General features: G+C 40.2%; 7 protein-coding genes across 7 annotated transcripts; 2 read left to right on the top strand and 5 right to left on the bottom strand.

The window, feature by feature from the left end:
• Window positions 1–23: 23 nt before the first annotated feature.
• Window positions 24–2,364, bottom strand: EAE97_006978 (uncharacterized protein; the record flags this gene model as incomplete). Its single annotated transcript, XM_038877491.1, has 7 exons — window positions 24–203; window positions 249–534; window positions 641–993; window positions 1,053–1,411; window positions 1,465–1,687; window positions 1,767–1,875; window positions 2,183–2,364. The coding sequence occupies 7 exons, from the start codon at window positions 2,362–2,364 to the stop codon at window positions 24–26; spliced, it is 1,692 nt and encodes a 563-aa protein (XP_038731681.1).
• A 580-nt stretch (window positions 2,365–2,944) lies between these two features.
• EAE97_006977 (uncharacterized protein) lies at window positions 2,945–4,655 on the top strand (the record flags this gene model as incomplete). Its single annotated transcript, XM_038877490.1, has 5 exons — window positions 2,945–3,093; window positions 3,149–3,201; window positions 3,249–3,410; window positions 3,457–4,235; window positions 4,287–4,655. The coding sequence occupies 5 exons, from the start codon at window positions 2,945–2,947 to the stop codon at window positions 4,653–4,655; spliced, it is 1,512 nt and encodes a 503-aa protein (XP_038731680.1).
• Window positions 4,656–5,418: 763 nt separating this feature from the next.
• Window positions 5,419–7,639, top strand: EAE97_006976 (uncharacterized protein; the record flags this gene model as incomplete). The annotated part of the gene is made up of 3 exons (XM_038877489.1): window positions 5,419–5,425; window positions 5,479–5,563; window positions 5,620–7,639. 3 exons carry the CDS (start codon window positions 5,419–5,421, stop codon window positions 7,637–7,639), a joined length of 2,112 nt encoding a protein of 703 aa, XP_038731679.1.
• Window positions 7,640–8,410: 771 nt separating this feature from the next.
• On the bottom strand, window positions 8,411–11,508 carry EAE97_006975 (uncharacterized protein). The gene is made up of 3 exons (XM_038877488.1): window positions 10,464–11,508; window positions 10,113–10,348; window positions 8,411–9,860 (listed from the first exon to the last, which is right to left on the bottom strand). The coding sequence occupies exons 1-3, from the start codon at window positions 10,683–10,685 to the stop codon at window positions 8,777–8,779; spliced, it is 1,542 nt and encodes a 513-aa protein (XP_038731678.1). The 5' UTR covers window positions 10,686–11,508; the 3' UTR covers window positions 8,411–8,776.
• A 6,643-nt stretch (window positions 11,509–18,151) lies between these two features.
• On the bottom strand, window positions 18,152–19,170 carry EAE97_006974 (uncharacterized protein; the record flags this gene model as incomplete). The annotated part of the gene is made up of 2 exons (XM_038877487.1): window positions 18,152–19,097; window positions 19,151–19,170. The coding sequence occupies 2 exons, from the start codon at window positions 19,168–19,170 to the stop codon at window positions 18,152–18,154; spliced, it is 966 nt and encodes a 321-aa protein (XP_038731677.1).
• Window positions 19,171–19,920: 750 nt separating this feature from the next.
• Window positions 19,921–20,466, bottom strand: EAE97_006973 (uncharacterized protein; the record flags this gene model as incomplete). Its single annotated transcript, XM_038877486.1, has 1 exon — window positions 19,921–20,466. The coding sequence occupies one exon, from the start codon at window positions 20,464–20,466 to the stop codon at window positions 19,921–19,923; it is 546 nt and encodes a 181-aa protein (XP_038731676.1).
• Window positions 20,467–20,565: 99 nt separating this feature from the next.
• Window positions 20,566–21,482, bottom strand: EAE97_006972 (uncharacterized protein; the record flags this gene model as incomplete). Its single annotated transcript, XM_038877485.1, has 3 exons — window positions 20,566–20,767; window positions 20,832–20,920; window positions 21,456–21,482. 3 exons carry the CDS (start codon window positions 21,480–21,482, stop codon window positions 20,566–20,568), a joined length of 318 nt encoding a protein of 105 aa, XP_038731675.1.
• Window positions 21,483–24,044: the final 2,562 nt, after the last annotated feature.

The raw sequence follows: 24,044 nt of genomic DNA, 5'->3' as shown, positions 1-24,044 counted from the left end.
TCCCTTGCCACCCCATCTAACGATCAAAAAACAACCCTATGAACAGCCCTGCCAACCTTCAAAGCTCGTCCCCGAGCATCCAACTCCTTCCAAGTCTTTACATCCGTTCTCTCCAACTCATTAAGAGCTGCAATCTTCTCATCACTCGGTGGCTGTGATCTTCCCGTCTCAAAATCCATGTCTGAGTATGGGACTAATTTTGTCTAGAAACATGATTAGCTGAAAAGAAGAAATCTCTTTAAACGTACCTTCTTGAACACTTTCCAAATTCCATACAAAATGAAAAAGACAGGAATCCCGATATAAGTAGCGACAATGTTGGCCCAAGCAAATGGTCTTGTAGTTACAGCTACATAACCTTCTCCGGCGACAATCAGACAACCCATGAAAAAAGCAAATATGGATGTATACGGAAAGATCCCCGCTTTGAACGGAAGATCAGACAAGCTGTTTCCTTGATGGACCCAGCCGAGACGAAATCGAATGTGCACGAGACATTGCGACATGTAGATTAAAAGATTACAAATTGCGATCCTAGAATGTTGTTAGTAAATGTTTGAGTAGAAAAGAATCGCCTTCAGAGTAAGAAAACCTCGAAATTGGATAATAAAGACATAAACGCCAAAGATGAGATACATACAAATTATAAAGCCAAGTGAATACAACTCCCTGTCCAAATATTGCGCCAAAGAATGCAACGAAGCCTATCAAGACACTGATGCACATAGCCGGCAACGGAACTCCATTACCTTTCCATGTAGTAGCGAAAAATTTTGGTGCTTGTCCATTCTTTGCGAGAGCAAAAAGTATACGGGAGCTAGCATAGACACTGGTATTACCGGCACTGACCACTGCGATAAGAATAGCAGCATTCATGATACTAGCAGCGGCAGCAATACCTGCGTCTTCAAAAACAAGTGTGAAAGGGGAAGCTGCAATTTCTGTAGCGGATGTAGTGAGGAGTGAGGGGTCAGTAGATTTGATGTTGATACTCTATTATTGTTAGCAAATACATAGATGCGATAGGAAATTTTTAAATGATTAAAACCCACAATGACAAAGATAGATCCAACATAGCAAAGCAAAATCCGCCCAATCGTTCCCTTGATAGCTCTTGGGACATCTCTACGTGGGTTCTTGGCTTCACCAGCAGTCAAACCAACTAACTCTGTGCCTCCGTAACTCAAAAAAGCCGTACACAAAGCAGACAAAACACCGGGCCATCCTGCAGCGAAAGGAGCTCCTTCTGTTGAGGATTTCCAGTAATCGAATCCTTTAGCTTTGTGGCCTGGTATTCCACCGCCATTAAGGACCAAACCGACAATGATAAAGATGATAACAACGAAGACTTTCAGGAAACTAAAGAAGAACTCCGCTTCTCCAAACCATCTAACTCCAAAGAGATTTATGACTGAAAGGTTAGACACGTAAATAAAGGCATCATCTTTCGAAAAGGTAACTTACCAACGATCACAACAAGAAATACTAAGGCCCACACCCAAGTCCCAATGTCTGGTAGCCAATAGCTTATGATGATACCTGCTGAAGATAGTTCTGCCGGTAAAGTAAGAACCCAAAGAAACCAATAAGACCATCCTTGGGCAAAGCTGAGAGCCGGGTCAAAAAATCTGTCGCCGAATGCTGCGAATGATCCAGAAACTGGAAATATGGTCGCGATTTCACCAATCTATTCAGTGATGGATCATTAGATTCTTTGGCCATAACTCGAGCTTCATCGGAGAAAAGGGGACTATATGGAAACTTACGGTAGCCACAACCAAATATACAAATATACCAGATATGATAAACGAAATCACAGCCCCAACAGGTCCAGCCGTCGATATGGTAGCTCCAGAGATGAGAAAAAGTCCAGTACTTGAGACAGTATATCAGCCAGGTATACATAAGGATACGTGATGCAGCTGGTGTATCTAATCTCATGCAATTAAAACGAACGTCTCCACGCATCAGGATGCCAATGGAATTTAGACGGGCAATTGCAATTGTAAGTCCAATGCCTATTAGGGACTAGAAATTTGCGTCTAGATGGGTGGTGATATCAACTAAAAACAAGAAGAGATGACCATGATGAAACGAAGTATGCAATGTAGATTGTGACAACATTTGAATGTCTTCTAGCATCCAAATACCTTGAGAGAATCGAATAAATCAAGAGACATACCCTATGGTCCCTCCCACAGCAAGCATACTAAGATGTCTTGATTTGAATTCTCTTTTCGTCTCGGACCCCCAATTACTCACTGCGACTTCACCATGTTTCAACGAATCGACATCTCCCGCAGCTTGGATATCTAAATTGGTGATGTCATCCTTACCGGTGACTTTTCTGTTGCTGGTAAGCATATTTATCAAGAAATCAAAAACAAATAAGCATGTTACTCAATAACAAATGTAACATTCTTTACCTCTAGTTTTACCCCCCATTATATACGTATCAATTGGAAATGTCGCATTGGCGGTATCGCACACAATCAAGGTGGAGTTCACCCGCAAACCCCATTTTTGCAGGGACTCCACGAACTTTAGCGCCACTTCTTATCATGACTTTTGCATGGATAAACAACCATCAATTGGTTACTCGCAGCTACGCCTATTCAATTCGATTCAATAGTTCTCGATTGGGGAAGACAATAAGATGAAATCTTATCTCGGCGTTCTAAGAAGACGGATACGGAAACGGATGTGGAGATATAGTAGTCGCGGTTAGACTTCTTAGATCTACGGGATATCCGATAAGGCGCAAGGGGGTCTTTAGATCTGAATTGCATTGCAGATTTGATAGTAATCGTATGGTTGCCGAGGAAACAGGTATGTCTCTGCAAAGGCGTACTGGACATGCGTTCATACATATTAATGGGATCCCCAAATACTTGCAGAAATCTTCAATTACCGCATTCTCCTTCTGCAGAGACTTTTCAAGACCATGGCGAATAACAAATCAAGTAAACCTGAGCGGACCCTGATCGGTGGTTCTCTTGATATACCCCGCATGGTATCGGGATTATGGCAGCTAGCTGGAGGACACGATCAAAATGTCGATGTGAAAGCGGCGGCAAAAGCGATGGAACCATTGTGAGAATCGCCAAGTCATGACTGATTTTGACATAATCACTAATTGATATATAAGAATTGAAGCGGGACTGGATTGTTTCGACATGGCCGATCATTATGGCGACGCAGGTGAGTTGTATTTGTCTCCAAAAGTCTTGGGTTACTGACCCAGATAGAACTAGTTATGGGCCAACACAATTTGACATCGACGAAGAAAATGATAGCTTTCACAAAATGGTGTCCACCTGAAAACGGAGTTACCAGTTTCGAGAATGCGGAGAAAGCTGTGGATCTTGCATTGGAGAGGATGAAACAAGAAAAAATTGAATTGATGCAATGTAAGAAAGTCGAAGAATTTATTTGAAGAAAACTAATTTAGTTTAGATCATGCGTGGGACTATACGGATGATAGTTATATTCGAAATCTTGAACACTTGCGGACTTTACAGAAGCAAGGAAAAATTGGAATGATTGGAATGACAAACACAGATGCCGCACATCTCGAACTGTTGATCAATACTGGATTCAAAGTTGCAACCAATCAGGTATCCTGCTCTGTTATTGATCGTCGTCATGTTCGCGGTCGACTTGCATCAGTATGTACTCAAAATGATGTTGGTATCTTGGCATATGGAACACTTCTCGGGGGATATCTTAGTGAAAAGTGGCTTGGGGTTGAAGAACCAAAGGATGAAACAGAATTAAACTGGAGTCTGAGAAAATATCTGCGGTTTATTAATGCGGCTGGAGGATGGTCGTCATATCAAGTTGTGCTTCAAGCACTTTCCACAGTTGCCAAAAAGCACGGTGTCGGTATTTCTGCGGTTGCAACAAGACATGTTTTAGACCTTCCTGCTGTAAGTGCTGTAATTGTTGGATCTAGGCTATCAAGTACTTCAGATAAGTATACAGTGAGCAATCTTGAAGCTTTCAGTTTCGCATTAGACGCAGAAGATAAGGCTTTGATAGCAAAAGCACAGGAGGGCCTTGCGGATATACCGGGAGACTGCGGCGATGAATATCGACGACCACCATTTCTCACAGCAAAAGGTGATCTTAGCGACCACCTTGAAGAGACAGATCATGATTTCAAGATCGCCAAAGCTATCGCTGGTGGAGCTCGGATCGAATATTCTTCGGGCAGCCACTGGGAGCCCATTGCAGTATGTTTTTACCCTGATGTGATAGAAAGGTTGCTAATATTCTATTAACAGAGTTATTGTCGAGCTGTTAGAACAGGAAACACTATTCGCGTATCGGGGACCACGGCCAATTCTCCAGTCTCAAGTATTCCAGCAATAGGTGGAAGAAGTGCGCGTAGCCAGACCGTGGCAATCCTAGATATCGTTGCGCGGGCCATAAAAGCTTTGGGCGGAGACATGTCCGACGTTGTGCGAACCAGTATATTCTTGCAGAAGGAAGAGGACGTCGAAGCGGTCAGTCTTGCACATGGTTGGGCTTTTAAGTGCGTGGGAGTCAGACCATCAAATACATTGGTAGTATCAGGGGTAATTGGGGACGAGTTTCTCGTCGAGATTGAAGTGGAAGCTGAATTGGGTTACCGAGAAGTTGTAAGAATATAGCAGTCATGATTAAAAGCGAAATCTGATGCTTCTCTTCATACGAAACAATTGTGTGCAAATTGCGTAATGCTTGGAATCGAACATAAAGTAGGTAGTAATAGTACAGTCAGTACTCGAGTAATGTCAATGTAAAAGCTTCCATTACTTCGTAAAAATTGAATTATCAAATCGAGCGGCCGCTAGTGCCAATGCACTAATTGATCTTCAGCACGCGCCTTCAAGCTGAGTCAACCAACATAATCACATGCCAAACTTCACTCCAAACACAAACACAACAATCAATGATGTTCTCCACACAATCCCCACGATTTCATTCTAACATTAAACATTCCCCGACCTTCAATTCGTTGTTCGTCGTTATACTTTGAAGACATTGGACTGGGGATCATATCAGCCTCGGTCTTGTTTCTGCTCGAGTTGATCATATGCTTCTGTTTAATCTTTCACAAGCTAGCTAAGTATACCTAAGCTATGATGTTGGTTTGAAGAGCATTCTCCTCTTCCATCAATACAACCTTCTCCCGCGCTCTGTGTCTGTCTATCTTCATGTCAAACAAGTGAAACAATTTCACCCCAAAACTACTTTCAAGTCACATACATGCATTTTCCACACTAATCGATCTTGCGCCTGTAATTTCCTATTCCTATTCTCCTTTGAGCTCCGGAAGACGAATATCTCTCGGAGCGCGCACATGTTATTAACAATTCTTTGTTCTTACTCGGCATCTTCTCTTTTGTACAACAACATATAACTTTAATCAAGATGATAGGTATGTTATACTCCCAGCAGTACACCTTATTCAACTACTGACGAAGTTGGTAGATCATGTTCTAGGACGACCTTCTGTAAAGTTTCGCAAGATACAAGTTTTGGCTGTGGTTTCCTTTTGGTCGTTCTACCTTTTCAAGTAACATTCCTGCGCCACCCTATATCGTATCATAAACTAAACATCATAATTTACAGAGGGAACAGAGATGGTCCACCAAAACTTAGAAAACTATCCCGTCTACTCGAAAAACATCTCACACCATGGCAAACTCTTGTCATAACCCTCCTCTACCTTTACATCGCACGAAATTTGGGGAAACTCGTGGGACTAGAATGTCCGGAGCCTTTGGCAAACCTGTATACGAGATCATACTTTCGAGCAACATGGGTTACCACAGCTTTGGATGCGGGGTTTTGGAGTGCCATGCGTATAAGGCGGAAGTGGATACGTGATCTGGCTGGTGTCGTATTCACGTTTTATTATCTCATTGCTGCAGAGCAAGCCGATGAAAAAGTACGAAAGGTCAGAGGGATGTTGACCGTGGACCATTTGAGAGTTAGCTGGAATAAAGGAACAACTCCATACCTGGGATTTTTGTCGAATTTATTACGACCACGGTTCATGAGATATCCACCTAGGGCGATTCGAATACCGAGACCATCGAGTAGTGATTACAAAGAACCAGTTAATGGGTGGTTATTCTTTGATGGACCACTATCAGCTTTAAAAAATCATACAAAGGTTGTTTTGGATATCCCGGGTGGAGGATTTGTGGCAATGGATCCAAGGACGAATGACGACAAGTTATTTGCGTGGGCAGGGAAGACTGGCTTGCCAGTGTTGAGTTTGGATTATAAGAAAGCTCCAGAGTTCCCATATCCTTACGCACTGAACGAATGTTACGATGTTTACAGTACGATTATTGCTAGTCGAGGACGTTGTGTAGGATTATCCGGAGATGTAGTACCAAAGGTTGTCATTACGGGAGATAGCGCCGGTGGAAATCTAGCTGCTAGCACCACGTTGATGATTATTGAATCTGGGAAAACAGATGCTCGACAATTCATGGGACAAGGAAGACTTCCGATTCCAGATGGCTTAGTTCTCATTTATCCCGGGCTGGATATGAACATTGGAAATTGGATGAGTGATGAACAGATGAGTTTGATTAAAGAGAAGAAATATAGGAAGACAAATAAGGGGATCATCCAAAGAAAGAGTATGCAATATACTTTGGCAGCAGGAACACCTCATCAAAGTGAAGATGAGGATGAAAGTCCACCGAAATTGCCCTCGCCACCGGCTAGCAGAGAAGAAACCACAGAACTTTCTCCTGGAAAACCATCTAAAATTTCACTCCCCTCTCCTCAATACAGTACGGCTGCTCCTACAATTCTTTCCCCGTCTTTAACGAGAACCCCGGCAAATGTTGAACCATTAACTCCGTCAACATCTCACCATCCAGCGCCTCTACGAACTCGTCTTGCCATGTCATCAATGATATCGTACTTTAACGATCGTATCCTTACTCCCGAAATGATGCGTGCCATGATCATTCTTTACATAGGTCCTCATAACCGTCCTGACTTTTCAACCGATTATCTTCTATCCCCAATTTTAGCTCCCGATTCATTACTTGCTCAATTCCCTAAAACTTACTTTATCACTGGTGAACGAGATCCATTAGTAGACGACACGGTTATATTTGCCGGAAGATTAAGACGCTGTCAAGGAGAAGATGCCGCCGAAGTTATGTTGATCCCGGGGATCAGTCACGGATTCTTACAATTTGTCGGAATCTTTCCCGAAGGTTGGAAATATATCTTCCAATGTGGAAAGTGGATGCAAGAAATTTTCAGTGAATCGGAACAGAGAGAACTCGCGAAAGCAAGTGGGAAAGAGAGACATCATAGGAGGACTAGAACAGAAAGTTCTGGGGATGAAGATATGGGGCTGGAAATGAGGATGAGTACCAGTGGAAAGCGCAAAGAGCCAGGGGATTTGAATGGAAATGGCGACAGGAGGAGAAAAGAAAAGCTTCTGAGAGAAGAAATCGGGAGTGGAGAGAGAGGAAGAACGAGGTTAAGAGGAGGACTCAAGAGACAGAAGAGTATGGTCAGTTTGGCTAGTGAGGATGATCTCTTGGGAAGGAGAATGTTAGGCTTGGTGGGGGGATTGACGGGAAGAGGTGACGATGGCGGCGCTGATGATTGAGGTTTGATTGAGGAGAAGGTCGGGGAGTATACGGTTTAGGAGTACCGGGGCTGTGTGTATCTAGGCATTGGGATAGGTTAGAATATACGAAATCGATACTTTTACAATGATTGTTGAACAGGATTTGAATAGACTTGGGTTGGAGTTTGCCCGAATGAATCCCAGGTTTCCAAGCGCTGGTCAAGTGACTCTAAATGAAAGATATAGTTACTCGGTTCATGACGCATTCTGTGTACCTATTTGTATTTCTTTGAATCAAAATCTTCACTATGGGATATAGATGATATAATCTCGAATCAGGATAATTTCTTTCTGTATCTAGATCCTCAATATCATCATATCATCATATCACATACCATATCACGTTATATTATATTATATCACATAATTTAATATCACACTTATATCTATATTCTCATTCATCTCATTCATCTCATTCATCTCATTCATCTCTATATCTATATCTATATTCCTATTCATCTAGTATCGATGTTGGTACATCCACCAATCTGCCTACTAGGTAGGTAACTAGATCTGTAGGTAACTAGATCTGTAGATAACTAGATATATAGATACCAATTAGATGTATACATGCCACTATCTTGCTCGTGTTGACTATCTCGCTGGTTAAGTATCATATCATATCATATCATATCATATCATATCCCAGCAGCATCTCGTGTATATCGTCGTGTTTTTGTGATGGAATGGATGGATGTAGAGAATCGAGAACTCGGAATTAAGTATTGTGTTTCGCGATGGATGGTTTCTCAATAGATATATTCTCAATGGATATAAAATCAATGTAAAATGAATGTAAAATAAAATACAAAACAATAAACTACATCCAACCAAACAACTCCATTATTCTCCTCCCAATAACGCCGATAAATACTACATACACACATACAAACATACATACGACCCATTTTCTGCCTTGCGCGCGTACCAATCATGGACTTTTGACTGTCATAAGAAGGTATGATATACTCCGGTCCGCTCATCCAAACGGCATTGATTTGCTTTTCTTCACTAACAATTTATCCCATCCCAGCCCATCCAATCTACGCTTTTCTATTCCGAATATCTGTACAACCCACCATTTTCGCTCTCACTCACTCATATCCTTCTTTCCAACTAAGCAGCACTATCCGCACTATCGGCACTCAAATCACTCTTCCCACTCCTGGCTCTCGCCGTACTCGCTCTTCCCTCTCCCGCACTCGTAAACGCATCTCGACTCTTTCGATCCGCCACAACGACCTTCGCAGCCAACGCATCGCGGATTTCCTTCTCACCTCTGTTTCTCCACATGCGGACACCAGAGTTGCTGAGTGGCCAGAGAACTTTGTTTTCGCGCATCAATTCTTCCTCGGTATCCGCCGTCACGCGTTCTTTTCTTCCGTAGACGATTTCATCCCAGGAAGGTGCTTTGACGGATGTGAGGATATCAAAATCGCGGGCGAGCTCGGCGCAGTAGTGATCTAGAGGAAGATCATTGACGTCGTTTCCAAAGGGGTTTTCAAGTTCGTTTCCGATGGCCATGAGACCGACAATGATGTATGCGGCAGCAATGGTTCCTGGAATGGTAATCCATTCGAGAGAAGCATAAAGTTGGAAGGGGAGAAGATAGACGTAGAGGTAGACAATTTGGGAAATGAGGATGTTGTAGCCGATAGGGAGAGGAGTTTGGAGAACACGTTCAGCGGCGGCGGAACAATCGGTGAGGGCGTTGATGCAACCAAGAATTTGACCCAAGACAACAGGAGAATCGAGAGTGCCATTGCGGATAGTTCCTTCGACGTAGGAGTTTAGGTAGGTGAGGACTTCATTTGGAAGATTTCCAACGGGCTTGCTGGATCTCTTGATGGCTTTTCGGGGGTTACTTGCAGCGAAACTAAGTCCAAGGTATTCACCAGTGCGCTTCCATGGTGTTCTCTTCTTCTCAATGAGGACTTCCGGAGTAGTGGCCGATTGAGCATAAGTATTGAGATGGTGAGTTAAAGCAGAGATATCGGCATAATGGGCATATGGTTCGAAACGAAGTTTATGTTTGAGAGCAACAGCAAAGGTAAGAATGAGATTGATACCAGTTACTTTTGCAAGGAGATCTTCTTTTCCCATATCACCTTCACGTTCTTGGATGTTGACCCAGATGAATCGAGCTAAGTTGCGGGATTGAACCGAGAGAGATGCCCATGCTTTACGTCCATCGGAATAACTATTATTTTGTTAGTTAAAGCTCCATGTATAATGATTTGAATAATTTGGTCTGCCTCCATGGCAATGGCCCTCGGAGAGCCAGCGGAGCGTCATTCCAACAAAACTTGACTATTCAATGTCTGACATTGACTGGTGAAATGGTCGAATATATGGGGGCAAGCCCCCAAACCCCCTTTAACTCGCTGCGCTCGAATTTTTTGATGCAAACTTCCCATCCAAAAAGGGAAAGAAATGAAAGAGGGGAACCAACCGTTCATAAGCAGTTGTACTCTTAAAACTTAATGCCAAAGAAATAACAAAACCAAGGACCGTCAAAAGTAAGGTATTAACAGCCAATTCTGTACCCGAAAATTTCGAAATACATGTAATTAAAGTAGACCAACATGCGATCCAGAAAAGAGGTACTATCATTCGAGGGATAACAGATCCATGAAGGCGCATAAAATATGGAAGTTTGGAATGAGCATCGAGGTTTCTTGGTCCGACCTATTGTTGAAGAGGTTGTTAGTCATATTAGAAGGTTTATGGATGTTTGAGTTTTGGGTGAATCAGATGAAAGGTAGAAGATCTGACTGGAAGCAAAGAGAGGATATAAACGTACAAAATAATCGTCCAAATTTAAATCATGTCTGCTTTGTCTCTTGAAACTACTTGGAGTGGTCGCTCCACTAGCATGTACTTCAAATCCACCCTTAGACCTCATCGTGCTCTGTCTACTAGGAGTAATCTTCTCAGGATTGGGATGAATAACGGTTGGATTGGGATTGTCGTGAGGAAGAGTTGAGGAAGTTAATGGGTCATGACCCCCAAAATCATCGGCCATGATGTCGGTTTTGTGGAAATTCTTTAAGGCTTGGAAGGTTGGGTCGACTCAAGATAGGAGTCTAGAATGATTGGAGAAAAGAGTGTATGGATGCCGCGGTGGGTATCAAAAATTGTGGGTAGAGGGTGTTTGTAAAGGAAAGGTCCAGATTCGTTTATGCGGATGTGTGGTATGAACGAGTGAACGGACTTGACAAAGTGAATCAGATTTGCTTCGTATCCTCGAAATACCTGGTTAATATGTAGTATATGGCTCGATATGTGAATGGATTCGTAAGTTAACCCGGCTCTTGACTCTGCTATGGAATGCTGGAGCTTGAAAAAGAATTGGAGAAGATCTTATTAGTCAATGAGTGAGAGTCATGTAAGGTTGTATATTAAATGGATGGATGAATGAATGGTAAAGGAGGGAGTGTTTGAAAATAAAACTGGATCTGTTCTTCTTTTTTATTCCGATTCAAGAAGCAGAAGAAAAGAATGAATGAAGAGTTCTGGATAGAATATGGAATGGATGAAATCTTTGGTGGCTCAGAGAGAGAGAGAGAGTCTTCCAACAGACCAAATGCAAGTGTTTGGATGAAAAAGATGTATTTCGGAGGTTTAAGGATGGATTTAAAAAAAGAAATGTGCAGTAATGCTTGCTTTGAACCCCTGAGAGATTACTATGTAGATAGGGAGCATTGAAAGGTGGAAGGAGAGGGTCAAGAGGGTCAAGAGGATCAATGATTGATTAATGAATGGTCAATGGTCAATGGTCAATGGTCAATGGCACGAATGCTCATGAATATCTGATCCTAGGAAAAGTCAGCTTATGAGCTTAGCATACCGTAATTAAGCCCCGGGGAGAGATGGATAAATGTGGAGATGTATATAATTCCCCTGTTTTTATGGAATCTTCATCGAGTGTATAAAGTAATTAGGTAGCGGTTGTGAATTGAAAGGCTTTCTTTGGATTATAGAAATCGAGATTTGAGGTCAGGTTGGGGGGGGTCAAATATACGGTATAAGTGAGGATTCTATAGTCTACCTTGTATACTCTCGACTCTTTACCTATACTCTATTCTTTACTCTTTACTCCATACCTACTCTTCACTCTTCACTCTTCATTCTTCACTCATTACTCTCTACCCTCTCTCCTTCCCCCATCCAGCATCTATAACCAAAAACCATATCACTTCTCCCAAGCATTCATCCCCTGATATGGTGTTACACAGTCGTTACAGAACCTGCACACCCGCCAAAACAAAAGGTACCGACGATATAAAATACACGATAACCCATCAACGATTGGCGTACCTTGAAACGCCACGAGCCTCTAAAAACGCCACCGTCCAATCCAGAGTACATGTTCACCATCTGCAACCTTGGAACGCATTTCATCCATGGATTTCCTAGGATTCTTACGCCATGAATATGTCAAACATGTCAGTCAGTCAGTCACTCAGTCACTCAGTCACTCACTCACTCACTCACTCACTCATCATCCATCCTTCTTTTTCTTGAACCCTCGCTCCCTTCATAAAATCAGTTAGTCTATCTGTCATGTCTGTCAGTCAAGTCTCATTTGGGGAATTAGTTTACAATTTCTCCAATGCTCCACTCTGTAGACACTCCCGTACCGTACTTTGTACTACATGAACTACACGAACTAGTCAGTAACCACCTTACTAGTAACTAGGTACACTACCTAGACCAGCACCAGTGCAAACCGTTCATCATCCATCCCCATCCATCCCCTCCCAAAAAAAAGCATCCACGGTTCCTGCAAACTTCACACACTCGACACACTAGGTAGGGGCTGAGTAATTAATTACGCATCCATGCATCCGTACGTACTACGAAGTCCCTCTACCTGCGGGTCGGGCCACTCTAGACCATCCACGTAAGGGGAAACTTCTTGGCACGTGAAGACTTTAATACCGGGTGCCCCTTTTTCCTCTTCTTTTTTTTTGCAAAGATATACTAGATGATGATTACGCCTTGTGAATGGAGGAGCTTACGCCATGTGCAAATGCATCGATTTCCAAGGTTAGGTATTGTATTCTCCTCTGCATGCATATGTATGCACAATGAGGTATAAATAAATTAAAGGTACGAACGAACAAGTTACACGAGGGGCGAAGAACAAGGGCGACTTCTGAAAATAGGTTGTGTTTACGATATTCAGCCTTGGGAAATATTCGTGTAGGGGGTGTGGAGATGGGATGCATTGGATTGGATTGGATTGGATTGGATTGGATTGGATTGGATGGGAAGGGAAGTGCAGAATTGTTTTGTTGGTATTTCTGTTATAACGACAGTCCATTTACCTCCTATCATGTCATGAAATATCATTTGTTACCTCTGTACTACATAGACAGGCAGGTACAGTATAAGCATCAAAACATGAGATGAATTTGCCATCACAACACCCATCCCAGACCCTTCATCCAAACCCATTCCATCAATCCCTACCAGGATCAACAAAAATACCAAACAATAGCTCGTTTCATCTCGTATTTCCCTGTTCGAGAATTTTCACCACCCCACCCCATGAGCCACGATCCCAAAACGGTATCGGATCTCCACTTCAACGGGACCTAATCATTCCTAAATTCTAATGAAACAATTTCTTCGAAAGAAAGGCTTGGATCGGCAGATGGCAGTTCGTCAGGTTCTGGAAGATGGAGAGGGAGAGAGCGAGGGAGGAGGAGAGAAAGATTTGCCGATTCGGTTCTGGCGATGTAGAACCGAGGATGAGGATAACGTTAGCTACCTCGTAGAAACATAAAAGTAGAGTGTACTAGGTATGTAGAGAGAGCCACACGAGACAGTGTATGTTACACAAGCATCATCTTACATATAATACCCAAAAGCTGATATTCTTTAGTGTGGGACTCTGCTTATTCTATTGCACATGTTATGATGCTGTTATGTCTATCCCCACTACCCGAGTATATATATAAATGTATAATTTTTCACAAGAGGATTCCACACCGTGACTGTGGCGAATTCCTTCCTCTTATTCCATTCCTCCCATCGTCCATTGATAGATAGATAGATAGATACTAGATAACTATCTCATAAGCTCTCAAGAGCATAAGAATCATGCGTGAATAATACAACATCATATCCATTCCATTTACAGATCCTCCTCCCAAACTCGATCTCCAACATCACATATTAACATCCCGTACTTACAACGAATGACTTGGCTCTCGGTCAATGTGCCCTTTGAGATAGACATGGAACTTTCCATCTCATCCAATAAACACATCTCAATCCCGACCGGTTCACCCTATGATCAGTAACCAATAAACATGAATCTGGTACCGACCCCTTAACTACCTCTTCATGAATCGAGACCGTTTTCAATGTGTGTGTACATACCTAGATACCTACATACCTAAATTTGCCCCATCGATAACTATCAAAAAGAGTCCAGAAGCCTCCATCTTCGTGAAAAACTTCTCTCACTCCACAGTTTCATCCATTTTTTCCATCTCATCTACTAGGTACTCTAGAATCCATTCTTTGAATTTTATCGCGGGGTCTCCACTCCCCATTGGGTTTCTCCGGACTCTTTTGTATTTCATCTCATGTTGTCTAGCCCCGTTCTGTAATGTGCAGTTCGATTCAGAGCATGTCGGATTTCGAATGATGGAAACAAATATACTTTGGAATGATGGAATGATGAGAGGGAAGGTTGGTGCGTTGAGATATAATTAGTATATATCATATTCGAGCATGTACCTATACTATCGTATGTATACCATAATTCTCCTGCGATGAATACTAAGTAGATGAGTGAGTGAGTGAGTGTGTGAAATGGATTTCTTACAATATATTATACCACATATACATACCATCATACCCAGTAATAAATACCACCTACCGAGCTACCTAGATACCTAGACAACATCTCAGACATACAAATTTCGCGTCTTGAAAATACACAGTACGAACCGCGATTCATCGAGATTAATCTTACATGCTCACGCATTTCCTAGGGAAGTATCGTACCTAGCTATTTAATAAAGTTTCTCTGTGTTTTCTCATTTTCTTATTTTCTTCTTCTCTTGTTTTGAAGCTTGGAGCTTGGAAGAGGAGATACTGGGGCATTACTTTGGGTAATTACAGTATGTGTCGAATTTTCTAATCACGGATCGATACACTCGAGTATCACCATATGTACCCAGGCCAGGTAAGTAAGTCGGTGGGTAATAAATACTTCCCTCTTAATTCCTCCCTCGACGATAGACGATATACTCAACACATCGTACATCGTACATTGTACATCGTACGTACGAAATACAGAACACCCGCTCCAAAACCTCAAAAGAAACTCTACACCTAACCCCCTCTCTATTGAGAAATCAAATCTCATTCCTGAGTCTCTATCTACGTATGTGAATTTTCCATTTCTATTCCATTTATTTCATCGTGTCCCTGTCGCTTTTAGGATACTTGCGTGACCTGTGCTGTGAGATTGATTATCTATACGATGGATAGATGGATGGATGGATTATTTATTCATCTACCTACTCACTCATTAATTGATTCATTCTATACTTCTTCTAATCTTCAAGTGGATGTCTATCCCGTCTGCTGTTCATGAGTTCATGAGTTCATGATTCTGATAATTATGAACCCTCCTCGTGCGCGGTTGAAAATATGCAGAAAATACCAAGTACATAGGTATATAATAACAACGCTCGGTAGCTAGGTAGGCAGCTACAGAAAGAAATGCGTACACCGACCACGAGACCACAAACCACCGAGCACTAAACTGGGTTTTCTTCTCTGGGAGCCGCACGACTAACCACCCAGTATCGATCTATTATTGCACGAGCACGAGTATGCCATGGTAGATACAGTACCCCCTTTGTAGCCCTCGCACATCAGATTTCCCATCTCAACACAAGGTTGTCACCATAACCTGCATAGGTATCCGCCTGTTTGAATGTGCGTCGAAACCTCGAAAACGGGAAAGTCTAGAAGTCTAGAAGATACCTAGCACGCGATAATTATCAAGTCCAGGAGGATATTCCTACCTACCTACCTACCTACCTACCTAATAGATACCGAGTACCGAAAAACTAAAAATCAGATATGCAATGAACCCCGAGACCACCAAAAGAATACTAGGTAGATAGAAGGAGCCCCAAGGGAAGAGCAATTACAAAAACTCTATGCATTACTATAGAATCGAAATACTGGATTAAATTGAATATATCCACCTGACTGTCCCGCAAACCCCTGATGGGGACTTCATAACCTAGAAGTGGTGCACTGGTAGTTAAAATAGTACCAATGTAGTTCACCTTTTTTTTTTCAATAAAAAAACTTCTGTGTTTGAGGTAGCTATGATATGATATGCTCATAATATCAGACAATAGACAATCTGATATCATCGTGCGAACGAGGGCGATACATGGAATTCGTATATATCGAGGATATTTTCTGTGTATGTCTACTGAGCCTACATATCTACAGTATTCTTCTTATGATCACCATCACCATTACCTGGCTCGCCTGGGTTACAAAACTTACTTATTCAATCTATCCCCATCCCCATCACCCTTACCGTCACCGTCGCCCCCCGCGATTTTCCCGAACCTAGGTCCTTCGGTTCGCGGAGAAGGGGAGAGAAAAAAGAATAGTACTAGGATACCCGACGTGTATTATAAAGTATGGATGGCCCCGGCTAGAAATCACTAGAAAATCGCCACATCACGTGGCGGATTCGCAATCTTGACTTGGGCCTAGCGTAGTGTAGTGTACATCGTAGGTAGTGTAAGGTAGCGCAGTGTGGATGGATGGATTTTTTGGTTGTTACTACTTTGGATTGGGGTTGAGTTGGGTTGTGTTGCTGGGATAGAATAGAATAGAATAGGATAGGATAGAATAGAATAAAATAAAATAGAATAGGATAGAATAGAATAGAATAGAATAGAATAATATAGAATAGAATAGAATAGAATAGAATAGGATAGGGAAATACTATGGTTCGGTTTGGTTTGGGTTCGTTGCTAATGATGATGTGTTTGCGTGGGTGTTTTGATTACGTGTGATGTGATGTGGTGTGCTGTGTAGTGGTATAAAGTTGGTGACGTCATGTGATGACGTTTTGTGATGGTTATGAGTTGGGGTCTGGGGGCTTGAGGATCGGAGAGTTTGATAGGCTTGTCTGGCTGGTTGTTTGGTTGGTTGTTTTATTGTTGGTAGTAGGGAAGTGAGGAGAAGGGATGTCAGGTTGAGGGGTTAAGTGGGTAGGTCAAGTGCAGAAGTCAATTGTGAGCGATAGAAGGTAGGTACATATCAAGGAAGTGAAGGTCGAGAAGATGTTAGTAATTCATTGTCGATATTTTGACACATTTCCGCGAGCAGAGAAGAAAAGGGTAACCTGAACTCACTGAAAAACTGAGAGGTATAGGGGTAGATGGAGATACTACGCAAGTACACGGATATGATGTAGCGATTCTGGGGGAGGTGAGATGGGCTATTTTCTGAACTGATAGAAGATTCTACCGTGTACATTTCCACGTAGGTACACGATTTCCTGTCGAATCTAGGAATTGCGGTAAGAGTGGAGGACTGTGAGAGCGTGCGGTGATGGTTGATATGGAGAGAATGGGAGAATGAGAAGTTTGTCATAGTATTGTAGGTTTAGCGAATGGCGCGTGTGGTTTTCATGGAAATGTTGAAGGTTCTGGAATTTTGGAAAGTGAGAGAGTGGTGGATGTAGTAAATGATAGATTTGAGGACTTGGAGGTTCTGCTGAATCATTTTTGTGGGTTGTGAGATGGGAAGTGAGGGGTGAGAAGTGAAGTCATATAAGTGATGTAGTAGGAAAGTGAAGTTCAACCCTGTTGCTACAGTGGAATGTAGGATCAAAGATAGATTGGTGGAAAGGCTAGATGTTGCACTGTGGTTTATTTGGATGGATAGAGTTTACGTTGGATACGAAGCAGGAGCTACATGTTAGGACGTTTAGAGAATCAAGAAGGATTGGAGATGATGGGGAAGAAAAGAGAAAGGAAGCACTGAATGGGTTTTACTGAAGTGGGAAATCAAACGGAACATACTGGGAGAAGAGGAGATGAGATGGTAAGTATCATGGTTAGGTTTATGAGAGATGATGTAAGGAGTGAAAGAGACTGAGAGGGGTAATGCAGAAGACGGGAAGAAGATGGTGGTGGGATATCTAGTGGTGGGACGGATTGTTCGCGAGTAAGCCGATTGTGTTCATTCTTTGGTACCTGCATTAGTGTGCACATAAAAATAATTGCAAGGCTCTTTTTCACAGTGGGATATTAGTTGTGACATTTATTATCTTATTGTATGGTGTTGGGTACAGCCTATTCTGCTTACAACTACCTAATAATCACCCCCGACATCGTTTCTTGCTCGGATGAAACAAAGTATCTACATCCTTCCTCCAAACCCCTCCGTTCAGTCTTGGTCCTTGTAGAAGGAAACAGGGATTTATTGCTCTTTGATCCAGGTCACCGCTTGAGCATGTGCCTCGGGAGAACTAGGTGATACAAGCTCGAGAAGCTGACGCGGTGGCGAACAGTAACTCAATCTCACTGGCGTTGCTCTATTCAAGTTCAGGTCATTTTCGTCGCGGCTGAAGTATTGGGCTAGAAAGCCTCTGATATCGAACGAGGGATTGGGACGCAAGTTGGTACTCATAATGAGCACTGATTCGAGATTCTCAAACATTGATAGCGCATCGCGACATGAGTCTAGGTCGTATGAATCGCGATTGGATTCATATAATCCTGCGAACTCAATCTCGACGTAGCGGATGCTCTTCATCGCTTCGGCGGCAAGTGTGTCGTAGGAAGGGAAAAGTCTCTCGAGGGAGAGATTTATTCTGTCAAACCTGTGCTGAGGTTTGTTTGCGTAGAAAAGCGGGATATCTATCTTCGGGTTGAAATATATGGTACAAGGATACCGAAGATTTGGGCCGTGCTCGGGTGCATGAAGGTCCTGGTAGAGTCGCATGTAATGACGGAGTGTCTCGGTGCGACTCTCCCTGTTGACGAAGGCGACGGGTACATGGCTGATTGGCGATATCTTGTGTTGCATGCAGACAAGACGATCTCGGGAACGTTGCTCGTAGGGTGCATCATAAGGAAGGTACTCCCCGCGTGGTGTGGTTCGGATGTAACCATCTCGCAGCTCGACTTTTCTTCCTGTTTCGAAACTGGAGCGCCAAATTTGACGGCGTACTTCGAGTGGCAAATTGGGGAACAGAGTGAACTCTGTGGGTGGAACAATCGTTTGACTTCCTTGGTCGACACTGTGAGATTTCTTCACAGCTTGAGCCTTCTTAGCTCGAGATTTCTTGGCTCGAGACTTCTTGCTTTGTGACTTCTTGCTTTGTGACTTCTTGGCTACACTGCCAGATGATGGTTTTGGAGTCCTTTGAAAAAGAATCATAAGTCGTCATCCAAATTATGGGAAAGTGTTTCTTACATGGTGGCACTATGATCCATAACTGTTGATTGTGTTTGTTGCTGTATGATCGTTGTTTGGTTGATCGTTGATAGTTGTTGATTGTGCGATGGTTACTGAGTATAATTCTCGAAGATGTCTTGTTCAAAACTGTTGTATAGAAGAGAAAGATTCTCACAATGAAGTAGTAGTTGATTGTAATCTCGAGGATGATGTGTTGTTCGAAAATGTTGTGCAAAGTAAAAGGTTTATATGATAAAATATTGATCTCGGCTAAACAGCAGCTGTATCAAAACATGGCGCTAGTATAATTCACCATACCATATTATCTTTGAGAAATGAAGCTGGACTATCAATCATGTGTCTCTCAAAGAAGTTGACTAATCAGCAAGTATCTAGGTACTTGTGGATGCTTGTTATTTGCAGGTCGTGAATTCACAAAATATATTGGTTCATAACTGTAGAATTGTCTGATAAATTCACTCTTCTCGGACCGTATTATTCAACTTTACTGGACTTCATGGAATATGGGAACTTGATCTCATTTTATAGATTAGAGATCAAGCAATAATGGTTCCCTGATTGATTGATTGTTTGCTGCTTGATTTTGCCAATGATAGAAAGCTAAAGTACAATTTGTAGAGCTCAGTCACCTGAATTGAGCTATCAAGCTACAGAAAGCTTTATGGAAAAACATCATCATCCTGTAAATTTCAATCTCAATCAAGTTTATCAATGAATTAAATACATCTCATCCTCTCTCGTTTATGACATGCCACCCAGACCTTCTTTCATTCTCTCGTGAAATATTTTTCACTTCCATCGTCCTCCTTTCCCCATACAAATTCCAGTTTTGCCTTTCCGGTCCAACTCTCCTTGATAAACCAGTTATAATAGTCTTTCTCAAATAGGTCATCGGCATTGACTGTCTCGTCTGGGTGCACGATCAACTTGATATGTTCAAGACTCTTAAAACACTCAAGCATATTGATCAGTCTATTCATCTTGTGCAAATAAGAAGATCTGTGCTCCTTTAATGTTAAATGGTATACTTTGACCTCTCGAATACTCTCGATACACCTAGCAGTTTTCTGGTCGTATATTGGGAACATAGAGTGAATTTCGGAAGGTTCAGTAAAAAAATCTGAGTAGATGATGGCGATACAGTCGATTTTCGGGTTGAAGTACATTGCATGTGGTAATAGCAAATCTGTTGCACCACTATAATAGGCATGACCAGATTTGGACTCCTTTGCTTGAATTCTGTAATGCGCTTCGTAAAGTACATGATAATGCTTCAAAGCTTCAGCTCGGCTCTCTCGGTTTGCAAATGCCATTGGAAGGTCATCACAGGGACGACGAAAGCAAGTTGGAAATGTGGCCTGAAAGGGAGACGATTGGGGTTTCATGAAAGACTCTCGTCTCAAGATGAGATGTTATCGTGGAAAGGAGTGGCGCCATATCTTGATTCGAAGTTCTATAGGCAAACGAGAAAAGCGTAAGAAGGTTGCTGGAGCAGCCCTGGTGCTTGTAAGCTCTGTAGATGTTTTCTGTCCGAGACTGCTGTCTGCAATGCTTGGCATCTCTGAATTCGAATTTGTGATTGCATCATTGCCGGGTTTCGAGTCATCGAAGGATCTGGATTGAAAAAAGAGGAGTTAGAGGTCGATGATATGAATATTTGGATTAGAATGACTCTTACGTAGCTATGACTGAAAATTGCTCATTCTCGGATGTATTTGATGAAACTTCAAGCTTCAAGGCTACAAAAGCGTTTTCTTGTTCCCTAGACTGCAGGTCAGAAATTTCCAAAAGAAATTTTGAAGAAAACGAGTTAAGTTGATCTTACATGGTGGACGTCTGATTTGACTTGATTTGACTTGAAACTGGAGCTTATTTAAGACCTCTGCCAATCACAAGATGAGAATCTGGAAATAGATGTGTGTTGATAATTAATTACAGCAACACTCTACTGAAGGGGATTCAACTTGAGTGTAAGGGTTGCTATCAACTTTGTTGATGAGTATGGAACACTTTAGTCTACTATGGTTGTAGATTTTTCTCAGTCATTGTTATCTATGGGAAGCTAGTACTTATGCGAGGAAGCTCTAACACCTTGCTAGCTAATATAGTATTTAATCTCTTTATGATCACATGATCGATATCTGGACGATATGCGATGAGTTTTTATCTGTAAATTATACGAAAAAGCTAAACATAGGGAGTTCTGATGAGTTAAAAGGAATTTTCGACCTTGTTTATTGAACTTCAAAGGCACTAAGAAAAAACAGATTCTTCTACAATAGAGGTGTTATTGTTGTCTTACCTGTGACGGCGCTTCTCCAATGATCATGGAATTTTGTTAATATCAAGTTGATTATGTCAGAGCAGTGCACATTCAAAAACACACAGCTTTACAAGATCATTTGGAGTTCTGAATCTCTGAAGAATTGAACTGTCTGAACTGGCGAAATGAATACAGGTACTCAATTTTTAGAACGAACATCACCAAAAAAATGAACTTGATGTTTGAAAATCATTAAATGCTTACTGGATTCGAAAATTAACAGGCTTTGATTGTTAGATTGCAGCTTGAACTATTTGAAACCCTGTCATTGACTGTCCTAGAGCTCAGCCAAGGGTTCTCATTATCATACATGTCCCTCTTGATACCCAACATACCCTTTGTTCCGAGCTGCTTTCATCCCAGGCTGCTTTTGTTTTATTATAACCAGGCGATCAGGACATGAAAGAGTTGACCACCTGCTTCAAGTACCGACAATTGTGATAAATATAGAAGCCTACCCATCCTAGGGTTGGAACTAGTCCATAAGGTCTTCGGTCAGCAAACTTAACTCGCTATTTTTCATTCTTAAGAACTGCTATTAAGCGTATTAAGTCAATTACCCCACTTTCCGACCACCCCCTCTTTTCGATCACCTCGAAAACCATACTGCTTTGAGTAATTATAAAATTTATACTTTGAATAACTCAATAATACTTTAACCAATTAATTTGAAATTTTGAAATTATTATAATTATAATATAAAGAATAAATATATCAAAAAAAATATCATAAAGGTTTTTAAAGTGATTACAAATAGAGTAAGTATATAAAGAATTAATTTGAATTATAGTATTTTATATATTATATTTCATAATTGAATATATAATAAAGTTTTGTATCAAAAAGGTATTCAAACATTTCAAAAGTTATTTTCAATTTAAAAGAATCGATTAGTAGAATGGATATTAGTATAAAAAGCTCTTAATATTAGCTCTATATATTATTAAATCAGAAAAATGATAAAGCATTTTTTTATTGTATAAAGAGAGGATCTCTTATTTAAAAAGAAATGGATATATAGTTTTTTTCAAAAACATTTTAATATTGAAATTAAAAAGTAATATCAAATCGATTTTACACAAGTTTCAGGTGCTATATCTGATATTATTAAAAAGTAATTCTGGAATCTTATAATCTCTGAAATCAAGGTTATTAAGCTGACTAATAAATAAAATATGAATAAAATAAGTATAATAAAAGGTTAGGGTTTTAATAAACTAGTAATAAAAAGTATTAATTAAAGATTTATTTAAAAAAAGCAATCTAGATCTTGAATTTGGATTTTTTTTATAAAATGCATTTTAGTTAATAAAAAAAGCATTACTTTCCTTATAATATATAAGGGAAAATCAATTCAATAATAATAATTTTCAATTGATTTGATTTTATTTAAGAATTAAAACTTTACCACTATAGAAAATAAATAGATTATAGATACTATAGCTTTAAAATAACTAAAAAAGATTTATATTTCTCAAATTACCCCTATTCAACTAGAAAATTCAAGATTCCTTATTTTGAATAAATACAGAAGTCATAAAACTATAATATTTATATTAAAATATTTTAATAATAATATATATCTCTTATTTCTTTTATTATATATATTATATATACTATAACCACTTGATTTATCTATATTCTTATCTCTAAAAAATATATATTAAATTAAATTTAATAAATTAAATCTATTATTCAATTCCTTATTAATTGAAAAGCACAATTTCCTTTTTTATTATTAAAAAACTAAAATAGAAGGTTTAATTATTCAAAATATCAAATCTAAATGACAAATTAGTAATCTTTAGTCCAAAAATATAGTTAAATCTCTTATAAATCAACTTTTGCTTGAAAATAACAATAAAGAGATTTTATTATTTAATTCTGAATTTAATAATAATTCTATTCTTCAATAAAATATATATTTATTATTTATTTAATAGAAAACCCTTTAAAAAGAAGCCGATATTAGAAAATATAGAGATATAATAATTCAAAAAAAGAAGATCGATTTACTAATATAAAAATTACTATTTCGCAAAATTATAAAAGGATTTGATATTAAGAATTATAAACTTTTAAAAACAAAAAATAAAATTAAAAAACTAAAATATCAATTAAATGAAATATTATTTAAAAAAAAATAAAAGATTATAATATTTTCAAATTCAAAGTTTATAAAAATTAGAATTATAAAATGTATACAAATTGAAGTAAGAAATTATAAAATTGAAGGAAATAATAGTTTTAGTACTATAGAAAGTGATTTTATAGGCGATTTTATTGAAGTTCAATAGTTATTAAATTATTAAAGTTTTAAGTATAAATAATATGATTTTTTTAGGTGGTCGGAAATAGGGGGTGGTTGGAAAGTGGGGTAGTTGACTTAATACATGGCAATGTAGCTTTCGGCAGTAAACTATGTAAATACACTTTTGACAGCTGGGAAAATTCAAAAACACTGATGAGGTACTATCACTAGCAGAAGTAACACTCTTGTTTGCCATGAGCTTGAAATGAAGACGCTTGGAACTGAAAGACCTGACGAGGTCATATATGACTCTCTAG

This window comes from Botrytis byssoidea, assembly GCF_014898295.1.
Source record: "Botrytis byssoidea strain MUCL 94 chromosome Unknown BBYS_013, whole genome shotgun sequence".
NCBI lineage: Eukaryota > Fungi > Ascomycota > Leotiomycetes > Helotiales > Sclerotiniaceae > Botrytis > Botrytis byssoidea.
This window is presented reverse-complemented; position numbering and strand designations above follow the sequence as displayed.

Coding starts and splice junctions, on each gene's coding strand:
- EAE97_006975 (XM_038877488.1), bottom strand. CDS start 10,685: ATGGCCGATGATTTTGGGGGTCATGACCCATTAACTTCCTCAACTCTT. Junction 10,349..10,463: donor TAAATTTGGACGATTATTTT/GTACGTTTATAT, acceptor CTTCAACAATAG/GTCGGACCAAGAAACCTCGA. Junction 9,861..10,112: donor AGTACAACTGCTTATGAACG/GTTGGTTCCCCT, acceptor ACAAAATAATAG/TTATTCCGATGGACGTAAAG.